Genomic DNA, 25,307 nt, shown 5'->3' with positions numbered 1-25,307 from the left:
TGATATAATAATATATAATGACCTCTCTTCTTTATGCTTCTGTGTACATGGCATAACTTTCCACAGCCTGTTCCTTGCTTTCACTTCTATTTGTTTTTATATTTAGAGTACATTTCTCTAGACAGTGTAGTTAGGTCTCACTATTTTTCCATCTGATGACCTCTGCATTTATATTGGGATGTTGAGTACATTTATACTTTATGTAATTATTGATATATTTGGTTTTACTGTCTGCCATTTTACTATTTGTCTTCTCTTTGCCTCATTTTTGTTTCTTGTTCTCTTCTGTCTTTTGTGTTAAACAATAATTTTTTTGTATTATTTTTATTCTCTGTTAGATTATTAGCTTTATTTCTTTGCATTATTTTTATCGATTGCTCTAGGGACCACAATATGCAACTTTAACTTCTAGCAAAACATGAATCTTGCAAGCGTATGGTTCCATTTACCCACTCTAATCCTTCACACTATTGCCTATCATATACAGGACATATCTATCTATATTAAAATATTTATAAATGTAAAAAATTGTTGTAATTTCACTTAAAGCGTCCTGTATTTTAAAGAAATTAAGAGAAGAATTAATATATAAAGATGTATCTATAATCTCTTTTTTTCTGTATATGCAAATTATCATCTGGTGTCATTTTACTTCAACATGGAAGTATTTCCTTTTGCATTTCTTGAATACAGACATATTAGCAGTGGATCCTCTCATTTTTTTATTCATTTAAAAATGTCTTTGAACTTTAATTCTGAAGAATAGTTTTAGATAGCCTTCTTGGAAGACAGATATTTTTCCTTAACAATTTGAATGTTATTCTAGTACTTTATAGCTTCAGTTGTTCTAATGAGAAAATAACTGTTAATCATATTTTTGCTCTTCTTTATGTAATGTATTTCTTCGTTGTATTCAAGATTTTTCTGATTAGCTTGTAATAGTGTGATTATGATGTGCCTAGATGCAGTTTTCTTTTGTTCATTATATTTGGGGTTCACTGAACTTCTTGTATCAGTGAGTTAATGTCTTTCACCTAAGTTGGGAAGTTTTTTTAATCATTATTTTTTCAAAAATTTGGCTACCTCTTTATCTGCTCCGTGTTTGACACCAGTTACTCTTATGAGTTATGAAATCTGTTTCTGACACAATAGTTTGAATCTTGGTTGAATGGTTGGAAATAAAATGGGAAAGTATGGCTGAAATGCCACAATTTTCTAAAGAAACTTAGTTCCTTAAATATATGCACACACAATACAACGTAGACTTAGAGTGGAAAATATTAATTTTTCCTCTCCTTTTTTCCTGTTTTTACTAAATTTTTTTATAGGTGCATTTCCTCCATCTGCTATTTTTGCACGAAAAGACTTGCTACAACGATCTACCCATATTGCTACCAAGACTTTCCAAGCTTTTCGAATATTTGTAAATAATGAGCTCAATGAACTTTACATAGGATTGAAGACAGCTCAGAAGTTTCTGAGACCTGGTGGTCGCCTTGTTGCCCTCTCCTTCCATTCACTAGAGGATCGCATTGTCAAACGATTCTTGCTTGGGATAAGCATGACAGAAAGGTTTAACCTAAGTGCCAGACAGAAGGTGATACAAGCATCACAATTAGGTTCAAGTTATGAAAACAAGGAAGGAGACTCTATAAGCAGAGCCCCTTTAATGTGGGAATTGATACACAAGAAAGTACTTACTCCAGAAGATCAGGATGTACAGGATAACCCCAGAGCACGCTCAGCCAAGCTTAGAGCAGCCATCAAATTATGATAAAGAAAGTTTTCATCATGTGGTCCTTCAAGTTTTCCCTCAGAGTTTCTCTTCTTTTATTGGATATTCCTGAATAACTTAATAGAAGGAAGTATGGGATCTATAGAGAAACATGTACTATATATGTGTGGAAATTTAGGGTATTTACCATTTTTTGTCTTAGAAAGAAAATCTCAGAAATACTAGCATGACACAGAAGGTTCAACTCAAGGAGAAGCAGCATCCCAAAACTGGAAAAATGTCTCTATCTGAGCATTATATTTGACTTTTGAAATGTAGTCCTTTCCCTAATCATGGAAAATTTTTAAAAAGAAGAATACTATGTGTATTTATTTAAGTATGAACACTCAAACTGTCGGAAGATAGAGATTATAATTGTATCTGTATTTTCTGAGTTCTGAATTTAGATATTCAGATTTGCAACAAACTTTCTATGGGTCAAGTAATAAATAATAAGTAAGTAAAGATAATCAAAGAAATTTTCATTTCTATTTAGGAGTAATTAATTAGTAAGTACCATAGTCTTCTCAAATACAGGTATTATGTAAATTTTAAATTTTCAAGTATTATTTTTAAAATGCATCATACTGAGAAATGTCACTTTTGAAATTACAGAGTTCATTGTTTTAAAGCAATTTTGCAATATGATATGTACTATATTTTTATATATTATAAAGTAAAAATGCAAAATTGTTCAATAGCCCTCATAGAGAATGTTTCATAAAACTAATATTTAAAGTCAATTATATTTTAATAATATCCCAGAATGTCTTTGACAAATAATAAAATCTGTCATCATTTGAATCTGGCATTTTTTAATTGAGCTATTCAAAATAATTCAACCAAGTCTATTGCAATAAAATATAGGGCAGATTAAAGATATTAAAATGAATGTGCCCTTTGCCTGGGTGGCTCATTTGGTTAAGTGTCTTGACTTCAGCTCAGGTCATGATCTCATGTTTTGTGATTTCGAGCCTGGAAGCGGGCGCTATGCTGACGGCTCGGAGCCTGGAGCCTGCTTCAGGTTCTGTGTCTCCCTCTTTCTCTGCCCTTCCCCCTCTCACACTCTGTCCCTCTCTCTCAAGAATGAATAGACATTAAAAAAAAAAAAAAGTTTAAAATGAATGTGCCCTTTAATGTTTTTATTTACCCAACAGTACTGTAATAGTAAAATGTTTTTTCAGGAGACGTTCACTTGGTAGAGGATTCTTAATGACATTGATTCATAATTCACGTATAAACTTTTTATATATAAATAAACATTTCTATTTTTTTTTTTTAATTATTCAGCAAGCACTGAACTAGGCAGAGAAATAAAGGTGAGTAAAATATGTCACAGTATCTGGCCTGTAGAGTTTAGAGTCTAGTGGAGAAGAGTGATGGTAGTTAAATAATCACAAAAGTCAATGTAAAATTAACACAGTGGTAAAAGCTACAAAGAAGCAATACAGGGATACGAACATCTAGTAGGGATTTCATTTACTGAAGGAAACCAGGCCTGACAAGGTGATGCTTGAATTATGACTTGAAGGATGAATGAGAGATATAGTCAAAGGGTACGTTGGCATGTTGAATAAAGGTGTATATAAATGATTGCTTTCTTAAGTAGTTCCTGATATCATATTTATACTACTAATATGCTTAGTAAACTATTCAAATACAGGGAAAATTCATTCTCTCCACTATGATGACATTCTGAATTGGTGAGTACAAGTGAATAAAATATTAACATAACTATGGGCAAAAGATAAGAATTAAATACTTTAATTCTCCTTAGATTTACTTTATCTACCTCTGTGATATTTAACTTTAGTTCTCAAGCTTGTGCGCCACTTTTACTTTATTTTTTAAATTTTATTTATTTATTTTGAGAGAGAGAGAGAGCACAGTGGGATAGGAGCAGAGAGAAGGAAAGACAGATTTCCAAGAAGGCTCTGTGCCATCAGCACAAAGCCCGATGCAGGACTTGAACTCACGAACTGTGAGATCATGACCTGAGCCAAGATCAAGAGTTGGATGCTTAACTGATTAGCTCACCCATGTGCCCCACAACTTTTACTGTATAGGCTGTATTCAAGTCTGAGCAAGTCTGCAGTGAAAGTAATTTCTAGTTATGCAGAATTAGAAAATATTCTAGGGAGCAGTGTCCTCAATTTAGAAAGAAATGAATGCACCCAAGTTAATCTGCTAATCTTTTCTGAAAAAAAAATGTTTTGCATGTAAGTCATATTTGTGAATGAGAAAATTCCAAAAGGTGAATACCTGTATGAGTATCTGATTGGAAAATAGGAGATCACACTCATATATAACAATGATTCACTTATTCATCATTTTTGGATCCTGTATAGTATGGGAATTTTTTCTTTAACATTGAATGGAAAGTAACTGCACTGGATTGAATAGTGTTTCCGCTCCAAAATTCATGTCCTTCTCAGAACATCAGAATATGACCTTATTTGGCACTGTGGTCACTACAGATGTAAGTACTTAAGGTGAGGTCATACTGGAGCAGAGCAGGCCCTTAATCCAATATGTATGGTATCCTTCTAAGAAGAGAAGAAAGACAGAGAGGGAAGAATGTCACATGAAGATAAAAGCAGAGATCAGAATGATACATCTACAAGCCAAAGGACACCAAGGATTGCTGGCAACCATTAGTACCTAAGAGAAGCATGGACGGGATTCTCCCTCAGTCTGAAGTGGGAGCCAACAATTTTGCTGACACCTTTATTTCAGACCTTCAGACTCCAGAACCACGAGACAATATGTTTCTGTTGTTCAGAGCCACCTAATGTGTGGTAATTTGTTACAGCAGCCCTGGGAAGCTAATACCGTGATAGAAAAAAATCTTGAATAGAAATCCTTTCTTCGATAAATACCAAATTAGTTTCAAATGTTGTAGTGTAAAAATATATGTTATTTTCTGTATCTAGGCTGTTTGCCACAATCATTCTTGCCTGGTTCTTAGTCTTTGCTGTAGGATGTATAATAAAATACATGAATGAGTTTATGCTGGAAAATGTTTTTGTGAAATTCAAACAGTACATACAGAAAATAAACACTGGTCTTAAAAATGAATGTGTATTTCTTTTCTAATCAAATATAATGAATATAAAACAAGTGTCTTACGTTTCTGAATCTCTTCTTGACTGCTTTCTACTAATCATTTTAATATAGCATCAATACCACTGTGTAGTACATCAGTTCTTAAGAGGTTTTAGTTCGTTGCTTATTAAGAAATTAAATTTAATAACAGCACACAATTTTTAGTTGATATCTCTATTTTGTATATTCATTTTGTTTTAAGTACTGTATATTAGTTATTATATAATCTTCTCTTTGGAGTTTCTAGGGTCATTTGAGAGACATGAATCATTTGAGAGACATCCTTTCTATTTCATGTAATATATGATACATGATTTGTGCTTAAAGTCATTTTTATTGAAGTATTTATTATGTTACAACCAATAGTTCATGAGAGAATCCAATACGCCTAAGTAGGTTTTTTATATCTCTTAAAATTCACTTGTGAGCATTTGAAAATCATATTTTCTTTAGTCTATGCAAAGTAATAAATGTTCAGAGGTTTATAAAATTCTTTTTTCTGATTTTTGTTTTTAAATAAGCAGAAATAATGATGCATCTACACTGCAGACTTCTAAACAAAAGCAATTTTAATTTCATTTTAAATCTCTCATTCAAAAAGTAAGAGATAATTCTTAATGGAAAATTCAATGTACATATAAATGTACAAATAAAAATCTGTATCAGCACTTTTATTCTGTTAAAATGTATATGTATATTTCTTACATAGTATGTATTAAAAGCTGACTATTTGGGGGCACCCTGCTGGCTCATTTGGAAGAGCATGCGGCTCTTGATTGTTGATCTTGGGGTTGTGAGTTTGAGCCTCACATTGGGTGCAGCAGAGATTACTTAAATAAATAATTTTTTAAGCTATTTAGGAAGAAATCAAAACAATTCTCACTTCTCTTTTATAGTTTTATTTTACACTGTATTATCCATTAAATTAATAAATTTAAGGTGATATTTCTTTTATTTTTTTTAATTGAAGTGTAGTTAACATAAATGTTATATTAATTTCAGGTTTACCACATAGTGATTCAGCAATTCTATACATTATGCTTGCTCACCACAGTAAGTATAGTTACTATCTGTCACCTTACAACACTATTGTAATATTATGGACTATATTTCCTACACTATACTTTTCATTCCTGTGATTTACTTATTTTATAACTTTAAGTCTGTACCTCTTAATTCCCTTTACCTTAATTGCCTACCCTCTGGAAGTCACCTAATTTGTTGTCTGTATTTATGATTCTGTTTCTGCATTTGTTGTTGCTTTGGTTGTTCTTTGGTTGGTTTTTGGATTCCACATAAAAGCAAAATTATATGTTATTTGTATTTGGCTTATTTCACTTAGAATAATACCCTCTAATTCCAACCATATTTTCAGAAATGGCAACATTTCACTTATTCATGGCTGAGTAATATTCCATTGTATGTATATATCATATCTTCTTTATCCATTTATGTATTGATGGACACTTTGGTTGCTTCCATAACTTGGCTATTGTGAATAATGCTGCTATAAACATAGGTGTGCATATATATCATCTTGAGTTAGTCTTTTCATTTTGAGGGGGTAAATACCCAGTCGTGGAATTACTGGGTTGTGTGGCATTTCTATTTTAATTTTTTGAAGAAACTCCATACTATTTACCATAGTGTTTATACCAATTTACATTCCCACCAGCTGTTCATGGGTTGTTTTTTTTTTCTCCACATCCTTACCAACAGTTATTTCTTGTCTTTTTGATACTAGACATTCTGACAGGTATAAGGTGATAGCTCATGGTGATTTTGATTTGCATTTCCCTAATGATTAGTGATGTGGAGCATTTTTTCTTGTGTCTATTGGCCATCCATGTATCTTCTTTGGAAAATGTGTATTCAGGTCCTCTGCCCCCTTCTTAATTGGATTGCTTGTTTTGGTGTTAAATTGTGTAAGTTCTTTATATTTTAGATATTTTAGATATTTTAGATATCTAAATATATTTTATATATTTATATTTTAGATATTAGTCCCTTATCAGATATTCTTTTTTATTTTATTCTTTCAAAACTTTTAATTTTAGATTTATTTAGGGCCATTTTCAAATGTGTATAGAACATTTACTTTACTCTAACAGATGACAAGACAGCTCCCTCTCAGACCCTGGCCTAAAGGAATTTGCTTTACTTATAGAGCAAGAGGATAACATTAAACATGGAAGCTTTTGACTTAGTCTTGTTTTTAAGCTCTTTCCCTTTCCCGTTTCTGTTCACATTGGTATGTGAATTTCTTATACCAACTGTGGTGGCATTATGTTTCATATTTACTGTAGATAAAGAAATATTAGACAATATTAGCATGTACTCTCACAAACTAAGCCCTACATGTTAGGATTTCTGTAATGGCTAAAAATTAACTAAAAATTGCTTATGGTCAAAATTGTATAATTTTAATTAAGCTACTTTTCTACTGAGTTTTTGTGATTGTTGCCTTAATCTAGTAGATTTGTGTGTGTGTGTGTGTGTGTGTGTGTGTGTGTAAGTAACATTCTTTAATAGAAAGCGGTAAGCAATAAAGAATAGAAGGGAATTTTGTGAAGTGCTTCATAAATATAAATTTAGTGATAGAAATCTTAATCAGAGATATATTTTTCTCAGAACCACAATGCCATATGTTCGATGTTGAATGAAGCATGATTTATAAAAATCAGCATCATATTCTAAAGAGGCTGGATTGTATAACAAGCATAACTATTTTTATATTATTTTCTCAAATTTCATCTGTTTATAGCTACTATTTCCAGCTAATGTTTGGTAACACACAGCATGATCTGTGGGAATACTAAGAGAAAGTTTAAATATATATAAATTATTTTTTATAAGTCTAGTTACAGCATAGATTTCCCAAAGCATTAAAAAGTTCAATAGAATTAATTACTTAAGATGTAGTGGTGATAGTCATAATGCCGGTTATTTAGATGGACCTTAAAAATTCTTCGTAGACTTTTGTCCACCTCATTCTTTTCTTATATATTCTACCAAAATTGTTGGACAATAAAATAAAGAATAAAATTTAATACTCTGATATGCACAGTAGAAGTTTGCCTCTTTGGTAATGTCACATATCCTTAAACAGTTCTTTACCTTAAATATTGAACAAGTTTTCTACATTAGCATATGTCCTATTAAAATTTTTTTCGATGTTTATTTATTTTTGAGAGACAGAGTGTGAGCAGAGGAGGGACAGAGAAAGAGGGAGACACAGAATCAGAAGCAGGCTCCAGGCTCTGAGCTGTCAGCACAGAGCCCGACATGGGGCTTGAACTCACGAACCATGAGATCATGACCTGAGCTGAAGTCTGACGCTTAACTGACTGAGCAACCCAGGTGCCCCTTAGTACATGCCTTATTAAATATATCATTGCCCAGGCACTAAAAAACAAAGGTGAAATCAAATGACAGGACATTTTCCATTTCTCATTCTTGAATAATTGCATCTATCCATTAAAATCCATCCTTATACTTTGGGCAATATACTTGTCTGCCTTGCACAGGGTTAGAATTTGTTACAATAAACAATCAAATATTCTAATTTCTTATTCTCTCACAAGGAAAAATATTATCATCCAACTCATAATTATAAGTGCTAGACTGGGGAGGAAGCTGTATAGCATTGTAAGTAACACTATTGGCTTTGGATTCAGAAAAACAAGTTTGAATTCAAGGTCTGCATATATTAGCTGAATATACAAACTTGGGCATGCTCTTTAATCTCCTGAATCCTCATTTATTTCACCTTAAGATGAGGATAATATTGGTACTTTCTCATCAGTTGCTATGAGTCAAATAGAAAACACTCAATAAATATTTATGAATTAACTGAAAGTTATAATTACCAAAATGTAACTCACATTTCTGGACATCATGATTAAGGATGTGTGTGCTTTATTCTTTGTAATTTTAAGTTCAGTATCTACATTACTAGCAGCAATTGACTGGGTTATAGTCAGTTTTATTATTTGGAAGCTTTATCCCCATTTATTATTTATGTAATGCCCCCAATGTTTGCAACACATTGACAGGGCCTATAAAACACAGTCATTTTTCATGTGGAGTTTCCATTTATAAGAAAACAAAATAAGAAAAAAAGAACTAGTTGCTAAGGTTATTTGACATTCATTTAGGTTGGAGAAAGTATTTGTCCTCCTACACTTACATATCAGTAAGTAGCCAACCTACATGGTCCTTATATTAAGATTTTTCAGAATACATTTTGAGGGAGGTAAAGGAAATGAGTACTTTGTGAAGTAAGAAAAGATTGCTTTGGGAGTATTAAAAAAGTTTCCTACTTCTTCACACTAAAGGCAATGAAAGGATACCAAAGGGCTCCAAAGCCAATGAGAAGGACTAAATATGTGTGTTGCAGATATTAAAGGGAAAATAGTCAGTGAAAGGTAAGAGAACTATTTACACTTAGAATGAGTTGATGACCTTTTTTACAACACCATAGAAATAGATACTACAGAACTGAATCCATGTAATTCCCACCTCTTTATCTTCATCTCAGTATTTAGAAATCTTGTCCTTTATCTCTATTTTGTACTCCTATATCTCAGTGGAGAGATTAGCCTCGCTCCTTTTCTTTTTATTTTCTCTGGGATTTAGTTCAATTAATTTTGCTTGTCCCTCCAGGCTTTAATCTGTTCTCTGCTGCCAAACATACTCAAAAGTGCCTAGGTGAAAAGCAAACAAGGACTAAAATCTCTCCTTGACTCTGTCTTCCTTACCAAAATACCACACCCATCATTCTGTTTTCTTTCATAACTTGACTTCTTAAAGTCTACACTACCTCCAACTCCTCTCCTGTCTTTTATTTATCCAATCTAGTACACTATCTATAGAAACTGTTCTCTTAATGATTAATGGTGACCTTAATTTTTTAATGGAACATTTCACAAACGTGCCTGTCATTCTTGCACAGGGGCCATGGTACTCTTGTTGGTGTCATTTGAATTTTAGTGAATGAGCTGCTAGAGTAAGCACAATGGTCACCTCTTAATTACAAGACCCAATAGCCTAATCTTCTTCTTGTGGTACGTTATCTCTCCAGTGTTTGATAATATTGGTCTATCCTTCCATAAAAACCTGTTCTCCGTTGCATTCTCCAAAATCACCCCTTCTGTAGTTTTATTTCTCTCACACTCTAATTCCTTCACCAGATTTTCTTCCTTTGTCCAATCTAGCCAGACCATGTCTCATGTGATTTGTTCTCATGGTGTAGGTATACCAAGTGAAGAACTACATTTAGTGAAGGCACTGCTATGAAATCACTCCATAATCATCTGTGAAGCAGATGAAAGATGGGTATGTTGCCAAGATAACAAGCAGTGGAAGAAACAGAGAATGGAGTCTTCCTGGATGCTAAAATTGACATCAAATTAAAGTATATACTAATCAGGACTTCAGCTTTGGTAATGGCAGACAATAACTTGGACCAAACATCCCAGTAAGAACAATTAGAAAATCTAGAAAAACAATGTGTTTTTTTTTTAATGTCTATTTGAAAACATAAAAAGCTAATAAGGCAGTGAAGAATATCTGGAAGAAGGAAACCCTAGCATTTGTAACTGCCAATTGCCAATTAATTCCAGAGAAGGCAAGTGAGAAAGAAAACCCAACTTTTGACAATCTTTTATGGAGTACAGGTGAACTGGAAGTCAATTGGACCTTGAAAGAACTGAAACTCAGTTTCAAATCATCTTAGTCCTTGAAATTGGACTAAACTGATCCTAGATGCTAGAGTCCCTACCTGTTTGACCAAAGCAATTTTAAATACTCTTTGGGGGTGGGGAGGGCAGGGTGCAGAATTCTTGCACACAATTTCTGTTATGTTTCGTATTTATTGTCTATTACTGAATCAGGAAAATAACCAGTCATGAAGAGACAAGACAATTTTTAAAAGAAGGAGAAGAATATAGATAATTTAAAAATACTCATAGGGTATGTAGACAAATGCTATAAATATGTTCAAGGAAATAGAACTAAAAACTATAGAGAATAAAGCAACTGAAAATATACAACTGAAAGATGTAGTATTCAAACTTAAGAACTTAGTGGATTAATTAAAGAGCAAATTGTACCCAGCTAAAGATAAATCATGAACTGGAAGATATTTCAAAGGGAAATATTCAGAATAATGCATGGAGAGACAAAAGATAAGGAACACAAAAATATGAGTAACTTAGCAGTTACAATAAGAGGTATAATTCATGTGTGATTGGAATATTGAGAAAAGAGGAAGAAGAGAAAATGGCTGAGAATGTTCCAAAGCTAATGAAATACACCAAGCTACAAATTCAAGAAGGCTCAAAACTTTCTAGAAACAGCATCTAAAACGTACTAGAAATCAAAATCAAAGGCAACAGGCATTCTCTAGGAATATGGCTCACATGAACTATTCTTAGGGAAAGGTAACTATTGATGATGAAATAAAGCAAACCAAGATAAGAAAAACAAAAACAAAAAACCAGTAAGGGAGAAGGTTGGTAAAGGGTACCATGATAAGCTCGGAATCCATGTAATACAGAACTAAGAGTAAATAACTGTGGGAATTATGGCTACAGAACAGAATACAAGCATAAGTCTTGAAAATTAACAGAACTCACCAAAATTATAAGGTTAAGAGGTCAAGATACAGGGAAGTATAGTGCACCAATTTCCTTATTTTTAGAGCAAGGACTCAATACTGTGAAAATTTGAAACATAGTTTCTTAAAAATATTCCAACCTTTTTGTACATTAATTTGTACATTTTTGTACATTACATATTTTGTACATTACATAATTGTAACTTGTTTCTGTAAAAAAACAAGGGTTTTTTTAAAATTCTTTTTTTTTAACGTTTATTTATTTTTGAGACAGAGAGAGACAGAGCATGAACGGGGGAGGGTCAGAGAGAGAGGGAGACACAGAATCTGAAACAGGCTCCAGGCTCTGAGCGGTCAGCACAGAGCCCGACGCGGGGCTTGAACTCACGGACCACGAGATCATGACCTGAGCCGAAGTCGGACGCTTAACCGACTGAGCCACCCAGGCGCCCCAAAAAACAAGGGTTTTTTATAGTTAAAAAAAAATAGAGATTCAGCAGTTCTTCACTCTCTAATTTCTTTCCAGTTAAATTCAAGTAAAATTAAATGTTCTGTTTTTATTTTAAAAATAAGATACATGATGGGTCCCTTTTGCAAAAACAAAACAAACACGCACACAAAAAAACATTGCTGATCTATTTACTCTTCTTAGTGATATATTGAAGATATTCTTTGTTAATGATGTTAAATTCTAGGTGGAGGAATGTGGGGTGTTTATTCATTCTGTGTTAAACATAGCACAGTGTAACTATTTATAATGAGCACTTACATGCTTTATAAAAACAATCTCATCGTCAGTATTATTATTTTTAAAGAGCACAGGTTTTGGAATCTGACAGACCTTTGTATAAATCTGGGCTGAGACACCAAGTAGCAGTGTAGCCTTAGAAAATTTACTTAATCATTGGACCTCAGTTTTCTCATCTGAAAAATGAGGATGTTAATACCTATTTTATAAGGTGATTGTATTAAACATAAATATGTATATACAACACTTTATCAGTTTATGGCCAAAGCAATCAACATTTATCTTTTTATTTTCATTTATTGAGTTCTGGCTATTTTGCTAGTTTGTCATATAAGCTACAACAAACCAATTCATCTCTTTGCTTGCTTACCTGTAAAACGACAGAATTTGTATGAGACATTCCATTGTACCCTCCACCTCTTCTAGAGCTGACTCTCATCTACATGACTTCTTTGCAATCTGTTGTGTTATTCCATTATTCCATGACGGCTTCCCCTCCCCAAATCTCTTGCTCCACTCTTGTCACAATAATTGATTGGTCCAGGGGAGGATTCTGATGCAAACTAGATTAATCCTGACTACAAGTGATTGACCTAATCTAGACCAATAATGCATTATTTTCTTAAAATTGTTTGATTTAATGTGAAAAAAGAAATCTCTTGATCCCTCCTCCATATCTGAAAGATGTAAAACTGAAGAACTCTTAGGAGTACACATCCCACCGTGTAAAAAAAGAGTGTGACTTGCAGAGACAATAAAGAGATAGAAGTTGGAGAGCTACTCCTGGGAGCATTCTCACTCCAGATCTCAGTTTTTCTGGAAACCCATCTGTATCCATGCCTTTTCCATGATTTTGCTGTGTAGCTCATTCTTGGACTCTATAAGCCACTATATTCCTTCCTTCCTCCTATCACTTTTTTTTTTTTTAAAGACAATCACTTCAGGTTGAATTTCTGTTATTTACGATTACACCAGTATAGGTTTGGAATAGATGATGCTTAAGAATTATTTTACATGAATGTTTAATAATTCCTTAAAATGTGTTCTTTAGCTTTCCTAATTTACTGAATCACTTAATGTGATCTTCATATTAATGAACACTTACGAAATTATTTTACATGCACAATTGTACAATACATATCCAGGTTCTAAGCAATAAAATAAGTTCCTCAAACTTACCTAACTAGATATCACATGGCTTTGTCATTAGTCTTTCTAACTAAATTTGAATATGTCCATCTGAAAGAGACTGTCCAACCCATGGAACTTTCATTTAAGTGATAACATCTTACATTCCTGCACAGTGCTGGTATGGTAAGGGAAAAAATGACTATGTCCTCTTTCCAAATTTACATATATTCTTTATGATTCTGCTTTTCTCTTTTTAATGGCACCATATCTGCTTCTTTATCCATAAATTTATTTTCACACAGAAACCCTTTGATGATGAAGAATAAAACCATGTTTTAAAGTCAGCCAGATGGTTTTCCCATTTCCTGTTGTGTACATACATATATATTTTTCATGATGGGGAGGGGTCACAGAGAAGACAAAAAGCAAAACCTATAGTGAACGTTGAACCTATCTAGCTATCCTAGAATCTATCATTGTTCCTTTGAAGAAATTCAACATTTGCCTTACAGCCAGAGAATAAACATCAGCTGCTAGAGAAAGCTATTGAATTTCAAAATCCCTTTGAAATGTCACATTAACCTGTTTAACTTTCAGTCAGTTCTTTAAAATATCAAACATTTCCTGATGACTCCCAGATCTAAGACTGCTTATATTTCTCTAACTTAAAAGCTTGTTTCCTTCACTTGCAAACAAACTGTGGTGAATGAATCAGCACTATTTGGGCCTGGGAAAAGTGTATCGCAGCCACAATCTGTGTGCAGTCTTTCTACAGGTTAGCTCAATTTTGGATGTTGAACGAGATCAAATGCTGAATCTCGTTGATTTGGCTAAAACTACACAGCTCTAGCCTTTTATTTAGCCCTCCATTAAGTTTTAATCTTTAAAGCTGTATTTGTTTCATAAATCATCTTTTATTCTCAGATGTATAGAAGTCAGGCAACAACCATTAACTTATTTTACTCAACATCTACTGAGCATCCACTTGTTAGGTGCTGAGGGCAAAAGAGTGAAAAGAAAAGTTGTGCCTGTTGTTCATGAAGAGCCACATTATACATTGAGACACAGATATGCAAATTATGAGAAGTTAGAATATAATGGGTTAAATTCTGTAATAGAGGTTAAACTATTGAGAACACAAAGGAATGAATAAGTGAATGATGTTTTATTCTTTCAAGCAGAGCTGGATTTATAACTTAACCTTTAAGTGTAAGAGCTACAGGAATTTTGTGCTGAATCATCAGTAGTGTCCTGGGACATAATCAACACCAGGTGTCTTTCCTTTTAATGCCATTGATAGCCTTCCCATCTTATACTTATTGCTGGTGATTCTTGTTCACTGAGCTCCATGCACTTTCATTTTCATGATGTGTGTATACACATGTTCACATTATTAAGAAGGCTACTAGTCATAGACATGGATGACTACCTTACAATAATTGTGAAGTATCCTATCTAAATGAGCCATTTCATTCTAGAGTTTCATTCATTTGAGTTTTTCATATGAGTTCATATGAGTTTTAGGTGTACAGCATAGTGGATGATTTCAACAACTCTATGCTATGCTCATCACAAGTATAGCTGTCTTCTGTCACCATACAACACTATTACTATATTCTTGACTATGTTATCTATACTATACCTTTCATCCCCATGACTTATTCATCCCATAACTGGAATCCTGTACCTCCCACTCCCTTTTACCCATTTTGTCCATCTCCTCACCCCCCTCTCCCCTGGCAACCACAAGTTTGTTCTCTGCATATATGAGTCTATTTCTGCTTTTTGTTCATTTGTCTTGTTTTTAAGATTCAGTATATAAGTGAAATTATATGGTATTTGTCTTCTCCACCTGGCTTATTTCACTTATCATCATATCTTTGAGTTCCACCCATGTTGTTGCAAATGGCAGGATCTCATTCTTTTTTATGGCTGATTGATATTCCATTGTGTATAATGTACCACATCTTCTTTATCTATTGATGGACAATTGAGTTACTTCCTTATCTAGGCTATTGTAAATAATGCTGCAGTAAACATAGGAATGCATATATCTTTTTTGAATTAGTGTTTTCATTTTCTTTGGATACATACCCAGTAGTGGATTACTGGGTCATATGGTAATCTATTTTTAATTTTTTAAGAAACCTTCAAACTGGTTTTCACAGTGGCTGCACCAATTTACATTCCCACCAATAGTGCACAAGTGTTCCTTATTCTCCACATCCTTGCCAACACACGCGCGTGTGTGTGTTATTCTAGCCATTCTGACAGTGATATTTAATTGTGGTTTTGATTTGTATTTCCCTGATGATGAGTGATGTTGAACATCTTTTCATGTGGCTGGTAGCCATCTGTATGTCTTCCTTGGGAAAATGTCTATTCAGAATATCTAAGAATAAACTTAACCAAGGAGGTGAAAGACTTGTACCTATATCATGAAAACTATAAAACATTGATGAACGAAAATGAAGACAATACAAGCAAATGTAAAGAAATTCCATGACCATGGATTGGAAGAACCAATATTGTTAAAATGTCCATAGTACCCAAAGCAATCTATAGATTCAGTGCAATCCCTATCAATCTACCAATAGTATTTTTCACACAACTAGGACAAGTAATCCTAAAATATTTATGGAACCCCAAAAGATCCTGCAATCTTAAGAAAGAAGAACAAAGTGGAAGTGTCACAATCTTAGATATCAAACTAAAGTACAAAGCTACTATAATCAAAACAGTATGGTACTGGCACAAAAATAGACACACAGATCAATGGAACAGAATAGAAAGCCAAAATAAATCCATGCTTTTATGGTCAATTAATCTATAACAAAGAATTATAAGACAGGAAAAACCAGACCACTGTCTTATACCATGCATAAAAAATAAACTCAACATGGAATAAGACCTAAATGTGAGACATGAAACTCCTAGACGAGAACATAAGTAATCTCTTTGACATTGGCCTTAACAACATTGTTCTATATATATGTCCTCAGGTAAGGGGAACAAAAGCAAAAATAAACTATTGGGATTACACCAAAATAAAAAACTTTTGCACAGTTAAAGAAATCGTTAACAAAATGAAAAGGTAGCCTACTGAATGGGAAAAGATATTTGCAAATGATACACCTGGTAAGGCATTAATATACAAAATATATAAAGAATTCATACAACTTAATGCAAAAATAAATAATTCTGTTGAAAAGTACAATTAGGATCCTTAATATTTTTGAAGCCATGGCCTCCTATGAGAATCTTCTTAAAATTACAGCCTCTTTATTTTTATTTATTTTTAATGTTTATTTATTTTTGAGAGAGAGAGAGTACAAGTGGGAGAGGGGCAGAGAGAGAGGGAGACAGAATGTGAAGCAGGCTCCAGGCTCTGAGATGTCAGCACAGAGCCCTGTGTGGGGTTCAAACTCCCAAACCGTGAGATCATGATCTGAGCTCAAGTCGTATGCTTAACACTTAACTGACTGAGCCACCCAGGCACCCCAGAGTCTCTTTAAATAAACAGGTACACACAGACTAATTTTGTGTAATATTGAGTGGTTATAAAGCCCTCATGTCTATGATGGGCTCAAGTCCAGTAACTCTAGCACTAGAAAAACATCTCAGTTCATCGCATTTCCAAATCTGACCCTGTGAAACATCTAAGGATCAAGGCTGACAATTTCTACCATTCAGGTTCACCTGGTCCCTTCAGTCCTAGATACTTCAAGCTCCATATGTTGTTTTCCAGGATCCCAATCTTGGTATCACCCACTTGGGCAGTGTCCCAAGGCTAATCTGAGCTCCTGTAACAGTTTTGACTGGGCACAATGAATAGAAGAGATAAAATTATTTCCAAAAACCTGAGTAGATCAAATATTCCAGATGAGTGCTGTCTAATGGAAATACAATGCAAGCCACCAAATCAAGCCACACTGTAATTTTTAATTTTGAGAAGTCACATTGAGAAAAGTAAAATGAAACAGTTCAAATCAATTTTAATAACATAATCTATTTAAATGAATGCATCCAATATATTCCAACATGTAATCAATATACAAAAGTAACAAGATATCTTATATTCCTTCTTTTGTACTAAGTCTTTGAAATCTGGTATGTATTTTACACTTAGAGCACATCTCAGTTTGGACTAGCTACATTTCAATAACTCAGTAGCTACGAGTGTGTAGTGGCTTTCATACTGGACAGGAAGGTATTAAGCCCAGAATAAATGTCAATCTTTCTGTATACCCGGCTTTGTTATAGCAGTGATCAGTTTTTTACCTTTTTAAGAATACTTTCTCCCATAACTATCTGCGAAGAAACGAACAGTTTATTTTCTTCTATTGTACTGCATCTCACGTGGGAAGAGATGCAAGTCATGCCCCCTGAAACCATGTTGTGCAGTGGCCCTGATCAGGAGGAAGCTGCATCTTGTCAATCCTGTTCTCTAAAGGGCCAATGCATTTGGTACGACTTCCAAAACAGCTTTAAAAATAAAATAACCAAAACAGATCTTTGTAGCCACATCCAAAATCAAACTAATTCATACTAGCAACCTCTCTAAAAATTGCTTCAGGCTGACTACACCAGGGTTGATCAGCATTAAAAGACGAGTTTATACTGTAGGTAAATTGATGCATTCCTGGCCAGGAAACAACCACAGCATATATTAAGCCAGGAATGATGGTTATAGAGAAAGATATTTAAAGCAAATCATTATTTAAAAAAAAAAAAAAAAGAGGGAGTGGGAATCTTCCTTCCTCAACCTCTTCATCGCTCATAAAATATTGCTATCTTCATAAAATACCTAGGAATAAATCTAACCAAAGATGTAAAAGATCTGTATGCTGAAAACTATAGAAAGCTTATGCAGGTAATTGAAGAAGATATAAAGAAATGGAAAGACATTCCCTGCTCATGGATTGGAAGAATAAATATTGTCAAAATGTCAATACTACCCAAAGCTATCTACACATTCAATGCAATCCCAATCAAAATTGCACCAGCATTCTTCTCGAAACTAGAACAAGCAATCCTAAAATTCATATGGAACCACAAAAGGCCCCGAATAGCCAAAGTAATTTTGAAGAAGAAGACCAAAGCAGGAGGCATCACAATCCCAGACTTTAGCCTCTACTACAAAGCTGTCATCATCAAGTCAGCATGGTATTGGCATAAAAACAGACACATAGACCAATGGAATAGAATAGAAACCCCAGAACTAGACCCACAAACGTATGGCCAACTCATCTTTGACAAAGCAGGAAAGAACATCCAATGGAAAAAAGACAGTCTCTTTAACAAATGGTGCTGGGAGAACTGGACAGCAACATGCAGAAGGTTGAAACTAGACCACTTTCTCACACCATTCACAAAAATAAACTCAAAATGGATAAAGGACCTGAATGTGAGACAGGAAACCATCAAAACCTTAGAGGAGAAAGCAGGAAAAGACCTCTCTGACCTCAGCCATAGCAATCTCTTACTCGGCACATCCCCAAAGGCAAGGGAATTAAAAGCAAAAGTGAATTACTGGGACCTTATGAAGATAAAAAGCTTCTGCACAGCAAAGGAAACAACCAACAAAACTAAAAGGCAACCAACGGAATGGGAAAAGATATTTGCAAATGACACATCGGACAAAGGGCTAGTATCCAAAATCTATAAAGAGCTCATCAAACTCCACACCCGAAAAACAAATAACCCAGTGAAGAAATGGGCAGAAGACATGAATAGACACTTCTCTAAAGAAGACATCCGGATGGCCAACAGGCACATGAAAAGATGTTCAACGTCGCTCCTTATCAGGGAAATACAAATCAAAACCACACTCAGATATCACCTCACGCCAGTCAGAGTGGCCAAAATGAAGAAATCAGGAGACTATAGATGCTGGCGAGGATGTGGAGAAACGGGAACCCTCTTGCACTGTTGGTGGGAATGCAAATTGGTGCAGCCGCTCTGGAAAGCAGTGTGGAGGTTCCTCAGAAAATTAAAAATAGACCTACCCTATGACCCAGCAATAGCACTGCTAGGAATTTATCCAAGGGATACAGGAGTACTGATGCATAGGGGCACCTGTACCCCAATGTTTATAGCGGCACTCTCAACAATAGCCAAATTATGGAAAGAGCCTAAATGTCCATCAACTGATGAATGGATAAAGAAATTGTGGTTTATATACACAATGGAATACTACGTGGCAATGAGAAAAAATGAAATATGGCCTTTTGTAGCAACATGGATGGAACTGGAGAGTGTGATGCTAAGTGAAATAAGCCATACAGAGAAAGACAGATACCATATGGTTTCACTCTTATGTGGATCCTGAGAAACATAACAGAAACCCATGGGGGAGGGGAAGGAAAAAAAAAAAAAGAGGTTAGAGTGGGAGAGAGCCAAAGCATAAGAGACTGTTAAAAACTGAGAACAAATTGAGGGTTGATGGGGGGTGGGAGGGAGGGCAGGGTGGGTGATGGGTATTGAGGAGGGCACCTTTTGGGATGAGCACTGGGTGTTGTATGGAAACCAATTTGACAGTAAATTTCATATATTAAAAAATAAAAAATAAAAAAAAAATAAAAAAAATATTGCTATCTTATTCAGGTACTATAGGACATTTAACTGAATAATCTTGAAGACCAAATGTTAAAATTATAGCTCATATATAAGCTAGAGTATACATATACATATATATGTAGCTGTTTTACAGACACATCTTCAGCATGATTCCCCAGTTAAGCTATTTCTTGTATGCATTTCATTTTTGGAATAATTTTTTGCCATTAAATTAAAAAAAAATCCTCCAAACTATTCTAGCCACCATTTTTTTTTTTACCTGATAAAATATTCGTTGTGTTTTTAAATGGCATCATTTGGAACAGACAAATCATACTTTGAGGAAAGGGCACATTGTTAAGTTTGTTAAAAGCTATAATGGACATCTTGAATCTTTTCTTAGGGTTAAAAAAAATCTCTCTGCTAGCAGTTAATAAATGTTAATAAGATTTTTTTCAAAATAGTGGCTACAGTATTGCAGTGTTAATTGCATTACTCAGTGAAAAAAATGCAGTGAGTCATATTTTATAGTTGTTACTTATGCAATTTGGAGAACTTTTCAGGCCCTTGATAAAGAATGAGGGGACTCCAGACCTGATAAAATGAGTCTAGAAAGACCATTTCCTTTCTTTAATAGGGTTTAGAAAATTTGCAATTAAGAATAGACTAAAACAACTTGAAATTGTGTTATGAATTCATACTCTTTTCAGACTCAATAGGACCTCAACAAGATCAGTAATTTCAATTGTTCCCAACCTTCACAAAACTGAGGATCCCTTTTGCTATTCCTTTTTACCAGCTTTTCTCTACCACATGAACCTAGTGTTTAAGGGGGAAAAATGTGCTTTTCTACTAAGTATAAATAAAATGTATTTCCCTATTTTATTAGTGAAACACATATGTAATTACTAAACAGCTTCTGTTCAGTGTAAAACAACTTGTGTTACCATGATGGATCAAAGTAATTCCAGAAAAAGACAGTTATGTGATATTTAAGTTAGCCTCCTCCACAGATGGACCAAATAAAAACAGAAATTTTAACTACATTAAGAAGCCAAAGCAAGTTGGTAGGCTCTCCAGGATTAGATGTCCATGTTTATTAACTGCAGATTGATAAGTGTGCTCATGGCTCATGGCTCAAAAGTGCCTGATTCCTTTGTAAATAAAAGCCAACTGATAATTTAAAAACAACAAAGGTGAAGTACTAAATGCTTGAGTTGAAGGTTTTTCACACCTCTCCCTGGAATATCCTTCACCTCTTCTGTCAATTAAATCCTTTCATAATCATCAAATGTTTTTGAGTTTTGTACATGAGAATGTATATTGCTTTCTTCTACAAGAGGGAGCCTAATTGACTAAGGATCCAAGCTGCTGCACTATGAAGTTTCTCCCTGTGTTTGCACTGAGGCTGTGCCTACTGTGGGCTGCTTCTCACCAGTAACTGAGTGAGGTAGGATAGTAATGCAGTCTTGTTCCTGGGAAACAGGGGAATGCTTTGGCTCAAGGACTCATAAATGGTTTTACTGAACCTTCCCACCAACTTTCCTTACCTTTCCTTCACTCAGCATCAGATGTATGTCACAGCCAAATGACTCTCCCAGACTTCGGCTTCCTCCCAGTTCCCTTTCATGCAGGCATTTCTCTTAATAAACTTGCACATTTAATCCTGTCTTCGCACCTGTTTCTCAGAAGACCTGGACTAATACATTAACTCAGATTATTTTTTTCAGTTTCTCAAACTGTATATGTATATAATACTCTGCAAAAGAAAGCAAAGAAAATGGCCCTTTATAATTTGGCCTCACCTCATTACCCTGGCTGCTTCTACCATCTCTAGGCTCCAGATATACCCAGCTCACTACAAGTACCCAGGACCCTGCAATTTGAAAATGCTATCCCCTTGCCTAAAATGACTTCCTCTCTAGTTTATACGGCAATGTTTACAAGACCACTTGTGAGTCATCTCCTTTGATCAGCCTTCCCTGACATCTATAAACAGAATTCAGAGAGTGTCGTCCTCTTGCATCCATACTTGACTTAGCTTGCATGATCTTGGCACTTTTGAAGACAGGCCGGTTGTTTTTTTTAGAATGTCTTGCAGTATAGATTCATCCAGTGTTTCTTCATTATTGGATATATAACCATTATTATACCCGTTGTGTATTTTTGGCCAGACTGTCTCACTGTAGTCTCTTCATTATATTTTATCAGTTGCACATTATGGCTATTTGTTCCATTACTAGTGTTGTTCATTTTGACCACTTTATCAAGACCAGGTTTATCTACTTTTTGTTCCATCTGTAACTAACAAGTACTTTGTAAGAGTATTCTTTGAAACCATGTAAAATTTTCATTCCGTGTCTCATTTTCACCTACCTGTTTTAGTATCCACTGAAATTTCTTGCCTGGGCTAATTATTACTATGCCTTTTGCCAAATGGTAATTTTCTAAAAACCATTATTCCTTCTACATTTCATTGAAGGCTTTCCACTCTATGGAGGAACTTTCTCTTCTATCCATCTATTTAGTCATTCATTTATTTATATCAGTGGAGTACTAGTTAAATCAATGAGTTACAGTTTGTTATATCATTCTTTAAAGGCTCCAATTGTCCTTTATTTGGCCAGTTAGAGCCCCCTCAAGTTTACTTCTGTGTTCTTTTGACATGCCCCTATCCTTCTTTGAGCATTTCCTTACTTTCTGTTACCAAAGATGATTCAGGTTCATCGTGTTCTTTTCCAGCCCCAGCCCTGGATTTAGTCATTTCTTCAAAGAGCCCTGGTTCATTTAGCATTTGACACCAAGAGCATGAGGTATTTGTTACTACTAAGATGCCACTGCTCCCAAGCCTTTCCAGCAGATAGCTAGGAACTAACCACATGTTTATATCTATATTTATTTCTTTATCTGTAATGGAAACTTAGCTCACTCTGGTACATCCAATTCCAACCCAATGGCAGCTGCATTTATTCTAGCTTTATCTTTTTCTGTATTTGTAGCTTTTTATCCAATAGTGAGAAGCCTGACTCTTATTGTTCTTGATGTATTTATTTATTTGCTCAATCTCCCTGGAGGTAGCCAATTTTCTGATACTGCTGGGCCACCACCCTCTTTGCAAATACACCTGCCCCATGCTATGTTTGGCTTCTTCTGCATAGGCCCGCAGCCTTCCTTGTCAGACTCAACTCATGGCATTTGAACAACAGAAAGAAAAATGTTAATAAATATTTTTTTTTGAAAAAAGGAAAGAAACAAAGGGGAAGGGGAGAGGGAGAGATATAGCTGCTAGTGTTTTTTATACTTTTTTTCTCTTTTAAAAAGGGAGCAGCTTTAGGCGTAGAGCCTTCTATAAGGAATAGTATCTATCTAGAAGTTAATAACACAATTTTTGTTTTAATTGTGAATGTATTTAAGTTACCCGGTCTATTTCTTTTGTTTAAATATATTTTTAATTGAGGAAAAAGTTACATACTTTAATCAGCACAGTTCTTAGGCATATATTTCAATGCTTTAACATATATATATATATATATATATATATATATATATATAATCACATTGAGATGTAGAATACTTACATCTCCCTAGAAGATCCCAGTCAATTTCCATCCCCTGTAGGCATTGAGTTTTGTGATTTATATCAGGATTGGTTTTGCTTCTTTGTAAATATTTTTAAGTAAAGTGTTGATGAAAAAAAATAAAATATAAATGATAAAGATTATAAAGGGAGTAGGGAGGGGATAGCACAGAAGGTGTTGTAGCCACAATGGTTTGTTTCATGGACATCTTGCAGAGTTTTTCTCTTGCCCTTAGAAATGTTTCTCTGCTACACTGAAGATAGCCACCAATATTAGGCTAATGGATACAAGCTCTAACCTTCCCTCTCTACTCCCTTCATATGTACTCATTTTTCCAAGCATTTACTATATACCTACTGTGTGCTCCAGGAGCTAAAGACAAATAAGGAGCAATGCCTGCATTCAAAATAGAGATGATCATCATAACCTGGTCCAAGGAATTGTTTACAAATATGGCCACAAATTTGTCATATACTCTGGGTCTGGAGTTCTTTCTTGTCCAGCAAGAAAGCGGGACGCAGGATTAAAAATATGATAGACTTTTCTTCTCCTAATGTCCAGGAGAAGACAAGAGCCCTGATTAAGGGTACTTGCTCCGTTTTTATTAGGATCAGAAGGCTTACAAACATGGTGATGGAAGTGCACAAAGAGGCAATGAAACAATATTAACTCATGGGCGTGAGGGAAAGGGGTTTTTGAAGGTATATGATGTTAAGGGTTTGGGTTAATACAAAACAAAATCCTGACTCCTGGTGGAAGTTTGTTTACAGCAGACGTGAGGCACCACCTGTGTTTACCTAAACTGGTCTAGGGGGACAAGAAAGACAGAGCATGCTACCTCAGGGTCAAAAAGGCAACTTTCTTTTTTTTTTTTTTTTTTTTAATTTTTTTTTTTAACGTTTATTTATTTTTGAGACAGAGAGAGACAGAGCATGAATGGGGGAGGGTCAGAGAGAGGGAGACACAGAATTGAAACAGGCTCCGGGCTCTGAGCTGTCAGCACAGGGGCCCGATGCGGGGCTCGAACTCACGGACCGCGAGATCGTGACCTGAGCCGACCTGAGCCGAAGTCGGCGCTCAACCGACTGAGCCACCCAGGCGCCCCAAGGCACCTTTCTTTTGTTAATTAGCTCCGCTTTGGGCAACTTTGCCCCGCAGAGGTATATAACCCTATTAACCTGTTCACCTAATTTGGTCCTTCCTTCCTGTGGAAGCAGCTTTCTGCTATACTACTAAAGGGGGGGAGGGGTGTTTCTGCCCTGAATACCTAACCTTATTTACCTTGTATACCTTTGTTCTATATTGGGGCATTTGCCCTGCCTTATCTATACTGGGGCCTTTGCCCCACCCTCTCTATACCTATTTACCTAACCTCGTTTACCCAAACTTGGACGTGAACATCCTATGGCTTTCTAATTCTTTATGCCTTGTTAACCCATCAGTGCAGGCTCAGGGAATTCCTAAACTTATTCCCCACACAAATTATTGTTTCTAATTTATGGATTATGGCCAAAATTCACAAATATACAGATGTGCAAATTGACCATTTCAGAGGCACTGGAAAGAAATGAGAAAAACAAGGGAAGAGCAAAGAGGGTAGATTTCCTATTTAACAATTTGTATGTGGTTTTTAATAAATAAAAGTAGTTTTATTATAGAATTACAGCTGGCATTAAAAAAATAAAAGGGCCACCCATAATCTACAATTTAAGCCTATTAAACACTGAATCAACCCAAGTTTGCTGGAACAATTGCCCCTTTCATGGTAAAATCCATCTAGAAAGAAAATTACTT

At 34.8% G+C, this 25,307-nt stretch overlaps 1 protein-coding gene and 1 non-coding gene across 6 annotated transcripts in view; one reads left to right on the top strand and one right to left on the bottom strand.

Annotated features, from left to right (window-relative positions):
* METTL15 (methyltransferase like 15) overlaps positions 1-25,307 on the top strand; it is a 251,238-nt gene that overhangs the window by 187,573 nt on the left and 38,358 nt on the right. For 2 of the 5 annotated variants that reach the window (XM_049648922.1, XM_049648923.1), the window contains one exon: positions 1,329-6,713. The exons of the other annotated variants lie outside the window; for them this stretch is intronic. In XM_049648922.1, coding sequence (XP_049504879.1) covers positions 1,329-1,774 — 446 coding nt within the window. In that variant the 3' untranslated portion in view covers positions 1,775-6,713. Of the gene's footprint in view, positions 1-1,328; positions 6,714-25,307 lie in introns of those variants that run through there. 5 annotated transcript variants of the gene reach the window in all.
* LOC125917475 (U6 spliceosomal RNA) lies at positions 9,789-9,895 on the bottom strand. The gene has a single exon (XR_007456203.1). It is a non-coding gene; the product is annotated as a U6 spliceosomal RNA (small nuclear RNA).

The sequence above is a fragment of the Panthera uncia genome, chromosome D1, assembly GCF_023721935.1.
Source record: "Panthera uncia isolate 11264 chromosome D1, Puncia_PCG_1.0, whole genome shotgun sequence".
NCBI lineage: Eukaryota > Metazoa > Chordata > Mammalia > Carnivora > Felidae > Panthera > Panthera uncia.
This window is presented reverse-complemented; position numbering and strand designations above follow the sequence as displayed.